The sequence below is a fragment of the Tursiops truncatus genome, chromosome 2 (genome assembly GCF_011762595.2).
Source record: "Tursiops truncatus isolate mTurTru1 chromosome 2, mTurTru1.mat.Y, whole genome shotgun sequence".
Lineage (NCBI taxonomy): Eukaryota > Metazoa > Chordata > Mammalia > Artiodactyla > Delphinidae > Tursiops > Tursiops truncatus.
The window spans coordinates 35,408,337-35,423,263 of record NC_047035.1 but is presented as its reverse complement, the minus strand read 5'-3'; the positions used below and the strand labels follow the sequence as shown (position 1 = coordinate 35,423,263).

At 41.0% G+C, this 14,927-nt stretch overlaps 1 protein-coding gene across 18 annotated transcripts in view; it reads left to right on the top strand.

The window, feature by feature from the left end:
- The first annotated feature begins 2,172 nt into the window (after positions 1–2,172).
- Positions 2,173–14,927, top strand: part of GPHN (gephyrin) — a 617,381-nt gene continuing 604,626 nt past the window's right edge. For 3 of the 18 annotated variants that reach the window (XM_073800351.1, XM_073800355.1, XM_073800347.1), the window contains exon 1: positions 2,182–2,691. In XM_073800351.1, the coding sequence (XP_073656452.1) occupies positions 2,628–2,691 (64 nt within the window). In that variant the 5' untranslated portion in view covers positions 2,182–2,627. Of the gene's footprint in view, positions 2,692–14,927 lie in introns of all 18 variants that reach the window. The other 15 variants (XR_012329943.1, XM_073800352.1, XR_012329944.1 and 12 more) reach the window with 10 other exon arrangements.

Genomic DNA, 14,927 nt, shown 5'->3' with positions numbered 1-14,927 from the left:
TCAATAACCAGCAGTAAAACAAAAAGTCCCACTAGACAGCAAGGTCACTAGGCTTTTCCTGTGTAAATTTTCTTAGAGCTTCCTAAATTCAGCTAAGATTAATATACTTGAGGAAAATTGTTGAAAGACAAGCATCTATTATAATTGTCCAGTTTAATTCTATTAACATTACTTCTTTTCAGCAATTTTAGCAGGTTTAACAAACTAACCTCCATATACTTTAAAAGTCTTAATTCATCTTCACCCTTCCCAATTAAAAATTTTTTTATAAATTTATTTATTTTTGGCTGCATTGGGTCTTCGTTGCTGCGCGCGGGCTTTCTCTAGTTGCGGTGAGTGGGGGCTACTCTTCGTTGCGGTGCGTGGGCTTCTCACTGCGGTGACTTCTCGTTGCGGAGCACAGGCTTTAGTAGTTGCAGCATGCGGGCTTCAATAGCTGTGGCTCGAGGGCTCTAGAGCACAGGCTCAGTAGTTGTGGCGCACGGCCTTAGTTGCTCTGCGGCATGTGGGATCTTACCGGACCTGGGCCCGAACCCGTGTCCCCTGAATTGGCAGGCAGATTCTTAACCACTGCGCCATCAGGGAAGTCCCGAATGAAAATTTTAATGAATTTCACCATTGCTGATTTTATAGATACAGAAAGTCCTTTGTTTTCTGTTATTTGTGAAACAAAAGTGCCAGTTTCTTTCCATGAATAATAACGGAATATTCTAAATTGAAAGGGTGCTTATCTACCAGCTTATATAAACGATAAAGAAAAAGACCCCAATTCATTTACGTTTACAGAACCTATAGTGGGCAGAATTAGAATTTCTCTCTCTGAAAATTCAAGACATTTAAAAATCATTTCAAATTTGGGGGCGCTAGAGGGAATAAAGATAGAAAGGCAATGTAACCAACCATTTTCTCATCTTTAGTTTGAAATAAAGAAAACATACTTTTACATATATATCTCTCATTTGAAACTAGTTAAGAATCCATTGGCTCCCAGGCTCTACGGTGATAGATTATTATAGGAGGTGGGTTCATGATCTGGCTTCAATTTTAAATCCACTGTCAAAAATACTAGCAATACACATACTCAAAAGAAATTTTACTAATTAACTTTCTCCCACCTCAATTCCACCCATCATCTCCTTTGTACTCCCATTATTTAAAATGAAATACATAACAATGTGAATCTTCAGTTAGAGAGTAAGTCCACGTTCTAGTTGGCACAATAAAACATAAACATCAAACTGAGATTTTAATTGTATACAAATGATTATACATTTTTTGACATTTTGCTTTTCATTTTTATGCTTCCCGGTTTTACCAAAGCTGAGGAAAAAAATACATATACATGTGTGTGTATATAATGTTTTTTATTCATTAGTTGAAAGGACTAGAAAGAAAGGAACTAAGAAACCCATGTGAAATAGCCACAGGTGATTCATATCACACTTTATGAAAGACACATGAAGGTAAGTGGCAACAAAAGCTATTTTCATGGTAACCTCATATCCCACAAATACTGAAATGAAAATTGCCACCACCGGGGTTCTATTACCAGGTTTGTGATTGTGGCTCCGGGGGGAGGTACATTCTCTAATCTCATTCTCTAAGATTGGTGCTTTTCACCTAAAAGCAGAGCCTTTAGCGAAGAAGCCTGATGCCACAAAACCATGCGACAGCGGGAGAAAGAGAAGCCAGCTATCTCTCCTCAAGATGCTCTGCCGCAGGCTCCTAAGCTTCGCTAGTGAGGATCCTCCTGAAGGTACAGACTTGGACCTTGGACTTGGGAAATCCTACGGTAGGGCGGCAAGCGGGAAGATAAGGCAGGATAGGATACCTCCTTCCTGCCAACCGCGGGCTGTCACAGCAGCTGCGGTTCTGCCACCCACGCAGCTTTCTAAGGCACCTCCAGGGTCCCTGGAGCCTTTCCTCTTCCCCTCGGGAGAGCTGCTTTGCCGCCCCAACAGCCGCCCGGAGTAGCTGACAAACGCCGGGCTCGGCAGGAGATTGCTTCTGTCTGGAGCTCGGCTGAGGCAGCGTTCACGTCTCGCGCGCACCCGCGTTCTCCCAACCAATCCCGCGCTACTCGCGCGCCCAGGAGCGTTCGCCGGTTCTGCTCGGGCTGCGCCGGCTCCTTCCCGCTCCCAGCACTCGGAACCGAGCTCTTACTCCTCCCCTCACTCGCCACGAGTTCCACGATTCGCGGTGTAGCTCCGCCCCTGTCCCCGAGTCCGCCCCCGCGACCTCCCGAGCTTGTGCTCTCCTTTCCCCTCAGTCTCCTGCCGTCCAGCGGCCCTGGGTCTCGCGCTCCGCAAAGCGACAGGAGTCTCTCCCGCCTCGTTCCTACGCCTCCGCGCGCTCTCCCTCAGCAGCCACCGCTTAACCCACCCGCAGCTCGCTGTCTCGGACCCGGACTCGGGGTCGCGCGCCCTGACTCCGCCTACTTCCCCCCTCGGACTCGCGCTCTCGGGGCCCGGCCTCTCACTCGCACAGGCCGCCGAGCGCTCGCCTCGCGCTTGCCTCGCGCTTCCCAGGCGCTCTCGCGCTTTCCGAGGCGAGCGCGCTCCCGGCCCGCGCGCTCCGGGCTCTGGCTTTTCCCGGCTCCCGTCAGTGCGGTGACTGCGCTGGGAAACATGGCGACCGAGGGAATGATCCTAACTAACCACGACCATCAAATCCGAGTCGGAGTCCTCACAGGTAACCGGGGGAGGAGGTCCAGGACCGCCGCGGCTGCTGTCCCCGGCTTGCCTCAGGCTTCTCGCCTGTGGTGACCCTTCTCTGTGGCCTCGGGAGGAGGGAAGGCTGAGGAAGGGGACTGGGGGCGGGGGGGCGGACGTTTTACAACCGTTGAGAACTGCTGGAGGTTGGGGTGTTCTCGCGGGGTCCCCCGGGAGCTGGGGCCGACCCCGTGGGATGTCGGGTCCCACTGCCTTTGCAGCCGAAGTCCTGGGCCCCTGGGGACAGAGGGGCCGGTGCGGCGGCCGCTGCGGGGCTCCTTGCTGCCAGCGCAGGCGGCGGGATCCCGGCTCCGCAGGCTGGAGCACGCCGCTCTCGGCTGGCCCGCGCGCTTCCTCCGCTACTGCTGGTCCCAGAGAGGGGGGAATCCCATTTCCACCCCCTTCCTCCTCTCCCTTCCCCCCACCCGGGCGGCCCCGCTCTGCTCTAGGCGTGCTTTCGCGGGGCACCGGCCGGAGCCGACACGGATGTTCGTTAGGCGAAACTCTGCTCCGCCTCCAGCTGCCCCTCGCGAGCCGGGAATCCCCTCAGCCACTCACGGGACACCCCTCGTCTCCCCCGGGAGGTGGGGGATCGGCTTGCACCCGGACCTCGGAAAGTGTTTGCATTCCTCCTGCCCAAGCAAAGGGCCCTCTGCCCGCCTCTTCGTTTTCTTAGAGGGACAGACTGTTATCTGCGGCCAGGGATCCAGCCCTTTTTACTTGAGAGGGAAGGAGTCCCCCACTCGGGCTCCTCTGTTCCCCTCCCTTCGGGGACCACCACCCGCCCCCCGCCCGGATGGTCCCGAGGCTTCTGAGGAGCGCACTTTTCCCGGGTCGCGTTTCCCTCCCTCGCGGAAGCCGTGTGTGCTCTGCATGTCTGATTCCGTTGCGCTGTATTTGGGTAACATCCCTCAGTTCGGCGACAGGCAGTTGCTGCAGGGCATGACTTCCGAGATGAATAGCAAGCCGATTTGTAGGGGTTTCTGCTGTGGTTCTGTAGTTGGTATGGTTTCTGTGTAATTGAGTGGCGAGGTGGGGGTTAAAGAACTATATTTGGAACCTTAGGGCTTAGTTCGGAGTGAAGGAAATCCAGGACTTGCTGATTTCGGAAAAAGAAGCGAGGTAGACGGGAATCCTGGTGTTCTCCTCCCACCTCCCGCCCCCACAACACACACACACACACACACACACACACACACACACACACACTTTTAAATTTTTTTCCCTTGTCAAATTCTGACAGGTTGAGACGGTGCTCCAGAAGGAACTGAATTGAATGAGACTTGCTTTTATTATTAGGTAGAAAAAAAATCTCTCTTGGTAAGATAAAAAATGCAAAGCTTAATTTGGCTGCTGAGTTTTATGAAAAAGATTTCCATGGTACCCCTTCCTGTCTTTTAAGTAGCTGGGTCGCCTTTCTCTGATATTGTTTCCAGATGTTAATGGTGATTTATTGAATTTTCCTAATTGAAAGCCCCTGCGATAGAGAAACTAGTCTAAACCAGTTGCAGGGAAGGGACCCTCCCCCGCCCCCCCATTACAAGATGCGCTGTTCTTTTCTTTTGGTGCTGAAGTTCTTGCCTTGTGTGAAGATTCAGTTGTAACTCAGAAATCTTGGAGTTGACATTGCTGATTTTCAAAGAATCTAATTGCGGGGTGTAAAAGTATATGCCCTATATCAACCCTCAACTTGCACTTTAAATTCTAGCTGTGCTTTGAAAATTATTAGAGTAGTGAGAATGAAGCTTAATAGAAACCAAAGTATGTCAACTGTCCATGGAAATGAAAGGTCATAGATGTTTTAAAGTTAAACCATAGAGATTAAAAAAATTTTTTTACTTAAGCTTTCTATAATAGTTTTATTTAGTGAATCATCCCACCTGGGTTAAGTGACATTGTAGATAGCTGTTGTACAGAATGCTTTGAAAGATGCAGCCCTTATCTGTGTCTCTGCAGTCCAATAGGGATGACATTGGTATGCAAACAACTAAAGAAACAGTGTATGTCATCACTGTGCTAAAATTGTCTAAATAAATTACTTGTGTGATTGAGAGCTAAATATAAAAGGTATTCCATACTCGGATTAGGAGCAAATGTGATTACCTGAAGGGATAATTTGGTACATTTAACAGGGCTAAGAAGAAACTGACATTTTAAAGGGGAGTTGAAAGTCAGTGGCAACCTTATAAATGAATATGTTGCTGAGAGTGAGGCTCTTGCAGAAAAAAAAAATGTAATGCAAAGGCCCTGGAATGCCCAGGTAGGATAGGTAGGTGGCACGAGCAGAATGTCAATGAGAGAAGATAACTTTGGCAGTGGAATTAAAGACAATCTAGGGAAACTATCTCATGAGAATGAGGTACAGTAGTTTAGGGGGAGAAGTCTAGGGTCAGGAATAAGGATATAGGTGAAGGAATGAAAAGGAAGTTGCAACAGAGAAGTGGTAACAGAGGACAATAGAATTTGGTGATAAAATGGATATTTGAAGTCAGAAATAACTGAGAGGTTTCTACTTAAAGTTAGTGATATAAGTATTGTCTGCTATGATAGAGCCTGGAAATGTGGAGAAGAATCATAGGAAAGAGCACCAGTCTCCAGTCTGAATAGTGGATTTTACTACAAACAACTTAATATTTATGGTCTTAACATTCCATGTGATTTTGTACACACAAAGAAGACCTACAGAAATAAAGCCATGTTGCACAATTTTGTCTTGTAGAACTTTCAAGTACTGCAGTTGTACTATGTAAAATTATTCTTCACTGAACTTAAGTACTATGATTTCATACTTAAGAAAATTGAATTTGAGGCCACACCTAAAACCTTGATTTTGTGAGTTATAATTTGTGGCTTTCTTAAAAGTGGAAGGCTTGTTTTATAAAATATCCTCTCCATGTTTCATAATAGTGATTTTAAGTATTTTATCTAAGTCTGTTTTACAGAGGTTTTAGAGGAAAACTTAGAGGTTTTAGAGGTTTTACATATTTTAGAGGAAATGCACACATTTTACAATATGTTAGTATTTTGGTAAATTGTGTTGTCATTTCTAAAATCTTTGATTTCTTTGTGACATCTTTGATTATGTCTTGAAAGATAGATTTTATACCACTTTGAAACTTTTCATCTTCTAGGTGTTTTTGTAATCTTTATCTCAGCTATGAATTTGGCAAATGTGGTACGCAGTCTGTTGAAACCGTAAAAAATGAATTAACTGTTAGAATTTTGAAAGAATATGGTAGGAAAATATTTAGCAAAGGCATTTCTTTTTTGTATTACTATCTTGAATCATTCAGAACTTGGAAATCAGAGTATGATACTTAATGTAATATGGATATTTTAGTTATATTATCATTTTGTTCAGGAAAATGGAAACATTTACATAGATTTTCATGGAAACATTTTATGTTGAAGATTATCGTCCATCTCTAAAAACAATACCTTTGTTAGTAACTGTTTTATGTTGATTTGTTAGAAATGAAAGCTATATGGTCTTTAGTGATCTAAGCTCTAGGTTTTTTTTTTTTTTAAGAAGATGTTGAGGGGTAGGAGTTTATTAATTAATTTATTTACTTTTGCTGTGTTGCGTCTTCGTTTCTGTGCGAGGGCTTTCTCTAGTTGTGGCAAGTGGGGGCCACTCTTCATCGCGGTGCGCGGGCCTCTCACTATCGCGGCCTCTCTTGTTGCGGAGCACAGGCTCCAGACGAGCAGGCTCAGTAGTTGTGGCTCACGGGCCTAGTTGCTCCGCGGCATGTGGGATCCTCCCATACCAGGGCTCGAACCCGTGTTCCCTGCATTAGCAGGCAGATTCTCAACCACTGCGCCACCAGGGAAAGCCTTAAGCTCTAGTTTTTAATGCATCTGTATCTAATGTTCTTTACTTCTATTACTATTTTTTTTTTTTTTTTTGTGGTACGCGGGCTTCTCACTGTTGTGGCCTCTCCCGTTGCGGGGCACAGGCTCTGGACGCGCAGGCTCAGCGGCCATGGCTTATGGGCCCAGCCGCTCTGCGGCATGTGGGATCTTCCCGGACTGGAGCACGAACCCGTGTCCCCTGCATCGGCAGGCGGACTCTCAACCACTGCGCCACCAGGGAAGCCCTATTACTATTTTCAACAGACTAAAGAGAATGTGATGAATAACATGAGGCAAATAAACAAATATCTGTTGCTTTGAAACTAGAAAGAAGATGTGGGGCAGATGTAGGAATTTTTATTATTTTTTTACAACTTCAGTAGTAATTATACTTAAAGTCTTAACAAGTACACAGCAGGCTCACTGTATCAAATGTGTCATTTTTCACCTGTTTTTGTCTATTTCTAAAGAAGCTGTTTATCAAGGGAGCACACTACTTTTACCACTGTAAGTTCCATGGAAACATCAGGAAAATAATCAATACATATATGTTTGTGATACAGAGTGGGATAGATTATGTTTCGTTGGTTATTAAATATCATATTAGCTAACCACTGCTAATGTTTGGTATACCAAAGCGCTTAGCTAAAGATGATAATCCATTACCTAAATATTCACTAACAGTGGCATGGATGAGAAAAAGATACAAATTTTTAGGAAAGGGCATTTTAAAATCATGTTTTTGCTCTAGTAATTTACATTTTATTGCACTAAATTGTAGATTTGTAATCAGGAAGAGTTATTAGACATATATAAAACTAGGTAATAAAGATTGGATAAAAGACTAATTGTAAACTAGAAAGCAAAAATATTAGTTACATGTAGGGAGTATTTCAGTCATTTATAAATAAAGCCATTCAAAATATTAAAAAAACAAGTTCTAAGCTAAGGAGGTAATAATCATTTGACTCTGGAATTGTTCAGTTGTTTATTTCATTCCTCATGCTTATCCTTGTGCATTATGTGTGTCAATATTATTTTCTGAAAAGCCCATTTATTGATAAAGATATATAGATATATCTTTTGAGAATAGATGTTGTCATTAAGTAAGGCAAATCACTATTGCAAACAAAACCTATATCCTGTGAAATGGAATTGTGTGTACTGGCAAACATACCAATATTGATCTATATGACTGTTATTAAAAAGAAGCCTATTTCTCAAACTAGGTCGTTCTTTCATGAATTTTTGGTTGGAAGCAGTGTATTAGTGATTAAAGTAAGAAATCATTACATTAACTTCTATTGAATACATTTAATACTATCACCACTGACCAAAGACTTTATAAACTAGTAGTATGTAAACATAGTTAAGAGTTTTAACTATATTCAAGGTACATATGACTGTTTGACTTTAAGGTATGTCGTGGAGAATCAGCAGTATGTTATTGGGGAGGAAATGATGAATGAATCTGTTTTTCTCTTACTGGTGAGAGATTCCTGGTTAAGATGAATAGGGTGCTTTTTTGATACAGTGAGTAAAATAGATAAAGTCTATACTTTGCACCTGTAAATAGGATTGAAGAACTAAGCATATTTGGAATGTGAGATGTTAAAAAAAAATCCTAAAAAAAAAATTAAACCACAAGGGGTTTCTTCCTTCACCTCTGGGCAGAGAAGATGAATACCAAGGAAGAAGAAAAGATTATTTAACCTGTTTAAAAGTAGTTGGATCTCTCAGTGCTTTGTGACCACCTGGAGGGGTGGGATAGGGAGGGTGGGAGGGAGATGCAAGAGGGAGGAGATATGGGGATATATGGATATGTATAGCTGATTCACTTTGTTATAAAGCAGAAACGTAACAAATGATTGTAAAGCAATTATACTCTAATAAAGATGTTAAAAATAAAAAGTAATTGGATCTGTATTTAATATGAATAGCATGAAACCTTACTTAATTTTTGAGTGACCTCCCCGAAAAGCAGATGTCTAATGAGGTATTGTGATGTAGAAATTCCATCCAGGTTGTTTAGTGAGTTCATAAGTGAGTTTGTACTTAATTGATTTAAACTAAGTAAGTAGAACTTCTTGAATGTATTGTAATTAAAATAAATAACTCCAACAACTTTTACAATAGTTTTGCCAGTACGTATACATTTTGAAAGAATGGAATTAAATTTACTATGCTTTCAAAAATGTCCTGATTTGACAAATAAAGGAGCAGGTGGAAGGAACTTTACGCAATTTGTGCCCTGCTTCTCAAGTTGGGTTACATGACATTGTGTTTAAGGGATACTCTAAGGATTCTAAGCCTTAGAATCTAAGCTATGGGAACAAACATAATAATTCTTGAAGTATCAATTTTACTTAGAGTATATAATTTAAACCACTTTAATATTACAGTAAGCATGAGTAAATTAGGCATGAATATAGAATTGTAAAGGAGCTTTTAGACAAAATCAAACTTCAAAGAAATTTCAAGTGAACCCATTGTATAACTACAGACCTCATTGTTCTTCTGTTATTGGTACTTTGGTGAGAAAAAATTAAGGAGCACAGGGCCACAGAACTCTAGAAGACTCTATCTAATGCTAGTTTGGCCAGTAACGTCCTGTAACTTTGAGCAGTATTATTTAACTCTTTCTCTCAGCTTTTCTCACCACTAGCATGAAGGAGGCTCATATGGCAATATAGGTTTCTATGCTTTAGTATCTTGACCAGCCAGAAAGAGAAATATAGGATATCAGGCTTAGGTGGTTTTTTTTTTTTGGCTTTATAATGGGAATGATTATGGGGAGGGGTAGATTATACATTAAAAATGCAAGAGGAGGGCTTCTTTGGTGGCGCAGTGGTTGAGAGTCCGCCTGCCGATGCAGGGGACACGGGTTCGTGCCCCGGTCCGGGAAGATCCCACATGCCGCGGAGCGGCTGGGCCCGTGAGCCATGGCCGCTGAGCCTGCGCGTCCAGAGCCTGTGCTCCGCAATGGGAGAGGCCACAACAGTGAGAGGCCCGCGAACCGCAAAAAAAAAAAAGAGGATAAGAAATGGAAGAAAGGATGAAAAATTTCAGCGATTAGGTCCAGTCAGTATAAACCGAAGGGAAAATATTTAGATTTTTTTTTCATTGAGAAAATTTTGTGGTATTAATCACAAAATTAACAGTACTTTCAGTTTTATACTTAATTTCAGACTCAGCTCACACTTCATTTCCACAACAAAATCTTTCCTGGGAATTATTCTCTACAATGATGTCTTTCTTTTCCTTTAGTGTTTATAAATGTTGCTACATCCTGTAATCATGTACATGTGGGAGACTGCAAGATGTAGTTTAAAGAAAAAAAAAAAGACTTTGGAGTTAGACTTGTATTTCAGATCTCAGATCCTGATATGCCCTTTATTTTCGAAAGTCATTTAACCTCTATGAATTTCAGTTTCCTTCTCCAAAATGAAGATGGCAAAGCTTACTTCACAGAGTTGTTAAGAACTGAGGGGACTTCCAGTGGTTAAGAATCCGCCTTCCAGTGCAGGGAACACAGGTTCGATCCCTGGTCGGGCAACTAAGATCCCACATGCCCTGCAGCTCTAGAGCCGGCACACCACAACTAGAGAGCCCACGCGCCGCAACTGAGACCTGACGCAGCCAAATAAATAAATATTAAAACAAAAAACAAACAAAAAAACCAACAACAACAAAAAAAAACGGGACTTCCCTGGTGGTGCAGTGGTTAAGACTCTGTGCTCCCAATGCAGAGAGCCCAGGTTCGATCCCTGATAGGGAACTAGATCTCACATGCATGCCACAGCTAAAAGTTCGCATGCCACAACTAAGGAGCCCATGCGCCACAATTAAGGAGCTGGTGAGCCGCAACTAAGGAGCCCACCTGCCACAACTAAGGAGCCCACCTGCTGCAACTAAGACCCGGTGCAACCAAATAAATAAATAAATTAAAAAAAATAACTGAAATAATGTATGTGAAAATGCCTACCATGTATGTCTAACTTGGATTATACAGTTGACTCTTGAACAGTGGGGTGGTGGGGGGAGTAGGGTTGCCAACCCCCCGTCCCCCACCCCCCACAGTCCAAAACCCGAGTTTAACTTTGTAATTGGTCCTCCATAGCTGTGATTCTCCCCTATCCAAGGTTCCTTATATGTTGATTCAACCAACCTTGGATTGTGTAGTACTGTAGTAGTTACTGAAAAAAATCCTGGGTAAAAGTGGACCCGTACAGTTCAAACTCCTCTGGTTCAAGGGTTAACTGTATACTCAATAATCTCCGTTTCCTCTTCATATGCTGTTTTGGCATATTTTGCTAATAGCTTCATATATAAGCATCTTCTTTAAAGTAGATAAAGTTCTTGAAACAGGTGTTCTTCACTTCTTCTGTGCCTTTCTGTCATAGTACCTATTAATGAAGTATTTGCATAGAAGATGTTTAAAAAAAATTGGATGGTGTGACATTTAGTAGTTTAGGAAGCAGCTACTGAGAAACATTTAGATAAACTAGAACTTCGCAATTATTACTAAAAAGACAGTTCAGGGTAGATGGAGTGGGGTTTAGTATTTTTCTGTATATTTATTACTGGTAATAGGTTGATATCAATGATGTCTATTTGAGATATTTTATACTATCAAATTTAATATTTTATATATATTTTTTATATTTCCCTTATGTATTTCTTTATGTATTTTCTTATCTATTTTCTAATTAATTTGTATATGTATTCTTAGTTGATGGGCATAATTTGTATGAGGATTATTTTAGAGTAATTTTTTAAACTGTCATCTTAAAAAATGAAAAATTGAAATTATAGGTAAACTATTCTGAAAATGCTGAAGGTTATTTTGAAGGTTAATTCTGAAGGTCAAAGTAGCATAAAATATGAGTCAAAAGTTCTACATCTTCTACTACTTTCAAGACACTTAACCACATTTTACCTCAGTTTCCTTAGCGTTGAATGGAGGAAATTATGCTTACCTTACATAGTTAATGTGAGGGAGAAAGGAAATAATGTTTTCAATAATCAACACCTACTGTGTGCCAGGCTCTGTGCTAAAGTGAGGGATACAATAGTGAATAAAACAGACACAGTCCTTATCCTCTTGGAGCTTGTATTTTAGCACTAACATGAACACACTGTTTAGTCAAGTTAGATGTTGACAAATCATGCTTCGTGTATGTTGCATTTCAAGGAATAAAGTGCTTCTATATTTTATTTTTGTTGTAGATAAGTATAAGCACCAAAACCGTTTTCACGTTAAGCCATTTTTGACACAGATTTTTAAACCATTACACATTTCCTGCTTTCTAAGATAGAAAATATTGAACATAATTTAATTATTTTATTCAGGTTTAAGTAATTATAGCTAACATCTGTCGAGTTTATATGTATACATACATATATATGGCATAAATATGTTCTATTTGTGCTTAGCACTTTGCCCATGTTATTTTATCCTTACAACCTTTATAAGGTAATATATTATTCCGTTTACACCGCCTGAGAAGTAGGTAGCTTGCTCAAGATTACACCAGTGGCCTCGCCAGAATTCGATCACAGGTCTGACTGCACTCTGAGCAATTACATTTCTATATTCTGTTCTGAATATCTTTTATTGTGGAGTGTGGTAGTATAGTTCTCTATAGTGTTTTCTTTTCAGTTGTGACTTTACACACTTGTTCCCTTCCCCGCTTCTAGTTTCTAATCTACTGGAGCTGCCTTTTTGTGGCAGTCAGTGGCAGACTACAGGCCATAACTGACCAGTACACATGTTCATTAGGCCCATACTGTGTCTTTACAAAAAAGTATGTTTCTAACATTAAAAAATGACATTTTATATTAACCCGTACTTTTAGCTTTTTAAGATTCAGCAACACTGCAACCTCTTTCCCACAGGACAGTAGTTGATTAGAGTGGTTTGAGATAGGGCATGTATTCTCCAGTTTGCCACGATTCCCACTTAACCTATTTGTTATCTGCCTCACCTCATAGGTATTTGAGTTTGTGATCTTTGCTCATACATATTCTTCTTTTAACATCGTATCTTGGGCAACTTTTCATATTAGTGAAAATGATAATACAGAGTTTATCATGAGCTTACCAAGTGTGAAATAATTTTCTAGCGCCTGCCATAGAACCTATTAATTTATTTAATCCTCATAATAGTATCACCATTTTACATTTGAAGAAATTGTAGCAGAGAGAGATTAAGTAATTTGCTCAAATTACTGCAGTAAGAAGCCAAGCTGATAAAAGGCCAAACTGTAAGTTGAACCCATGTAGTCTGTTACTAGAGTGTAAGCTCTTAACCACTACATTATACTCCTTGGCATTTAATAATTAATTCATATAGATACACATCTTTCTTTGTAATGGCTCTATTGTATTGCATCATAAATTATGCTGTATTTAGTCTGTCCTCAATTGATGTCCATAGTGGTTTCTTATTTTTCATGTGACAAATGTTGCAGATAATAACATTGTACATTTATTATTGCATATTTGTGAGTTTTTAAAAAAATATAAGTTAAATTACTATAAGTAGAATTTTGGGGTCAACAGTATCTGCGTTTAAAATTTTTAATAGAAATTACACCCTTTTTGGAAGACAAGTTTGTACTAATTGTAATTAGTATTCTCACTTTCATTTGGTATTATCTTTTTAATCTTTACGAGTTCTGTTGAGATACAACTGTTTCTTGAGTTATATACGTGGATTAGATTGCAGACGACAGATACCCAGCTCACAATTACCTTAAGTGAAAAGGGGAATTTATTAATTTACATAGAGTATAGAGGAGGAACTGACTTTAGATACTCAAGCAGTGTGTCCAGGGGATTACTGTAATGATGGACACTTATTCTCCGTTTTAGTGCTTTGATTTTTCAGTTTGTTGCATGCTGACTTCCTTCATGTAGCCAGAATTGGGGCAGGGAGGGTGCAGGTTAGGAGATTATAGTAATAGGCAGTCAGGTTTTCCGTACCCAACTAGTGAATCCAGAGGAGAGATTTTCTTTTTCATGGCATTTGTATATAAAATTCCAGGTTGCTTCTTCACCTGGCTTGGCTCACAGGTCCATCTTTGGGCCAATCATTGTGACTAGGAAAGTGAGGACTATGATTGGCCAGGTCTGTATTTCATGTCTGTTTTGGGATTGGGACACTAAATAGGCAGCGTCACCAGAATCACACGCAGAAGGGGATAGGGAAGCCTTCAAAAGAAGAGGGGTTTCTGCCACTAGAAGGGCAGAATTTAGAGGTTTTCTTAAGTCTTTATTATGCCTTTTTTGCTTTCTTAATTTCCCCCCTAAGAGTATAGTTTATGTGCCCTATTTCCTTTCTCCTGCTTCTTCCATGAAAGTGGTCCTCTGGCAGATAGTTCTAATTGGAACTGGAACAAGTTAATGTGTGAGAACTAGTGGGTTAAACTCAGGGCCCCCTAATATCAACAGTGGTTAGTTTATCAGGAGCACTCACAATGACTGACTTCCACTTTTTCATATACTGCATAAGTGTGGTTATTTAAGGACATTTTAGAACAGTAGTATGCATGTAATAGAGTAAGATTTTACTAGTTTTTACAGTAGTTCTTTTATGTTGCTTTATTTAAATTTTTGATCAGCTATGAGTCTTTTTTTAATAAGTTAATTAATTAATTCATTTTTATTTTTGGCTGCCCTGTGTCCTCGTTGCTGTGCGCGGGTCCTTTCTAGTTGCGGCGAGTGGGGGCCGCTCTTTGCTTTGGTGGGCAGGCTTCTCATTGCAGTGGCCTCTCTTGCTGCAGAGCACAGGCTCTAGGCGTGCGGGCTTTAGTAGTCCTAGTGCAGGGGCCCAGTAGCTGTGGCTCATGGGCTCTAGAGCTCAGGGTCAGTAGTTGTGGTGCACGGGCTTAGTTGCTCCACGGGACGTGGGATCCTCCCAGACCAGGACTCGAACCTGTGTCTCCTGCATTGGCAGGCAGATTCCTAACCACTGCGCCACCAGGGAAGTCCCTAGCTATGAGTCTTTAGTCTTTTTTTTCCTACAAACGATCGCTCCCAGTATTTCCTGAGTTTTGTTCCTAAGTTTAGCACTTCTCAGGGAAATGTTATAATAGGTATGATGTTAAGAGATTTTTATGTGGTCAAATAAATTTGGAAAGTGGTATATAATGTATCTCTCCTTATGGAGATTAACAGTATACTAGAGCATATTAACATATTAAAAATGTGAATAGTGTTACAGTTGTGGAGCCTGTTGAACTTTATTTAGTTTAGTGTTTCCAAAACTTTTTGAGAATGGAACAGTTTTTCAAGACATAGCAGAATTGTGTTCAACACTTCTTTGGGAAATAGTGGTCTTTCCCCTGCAAATGATATTTT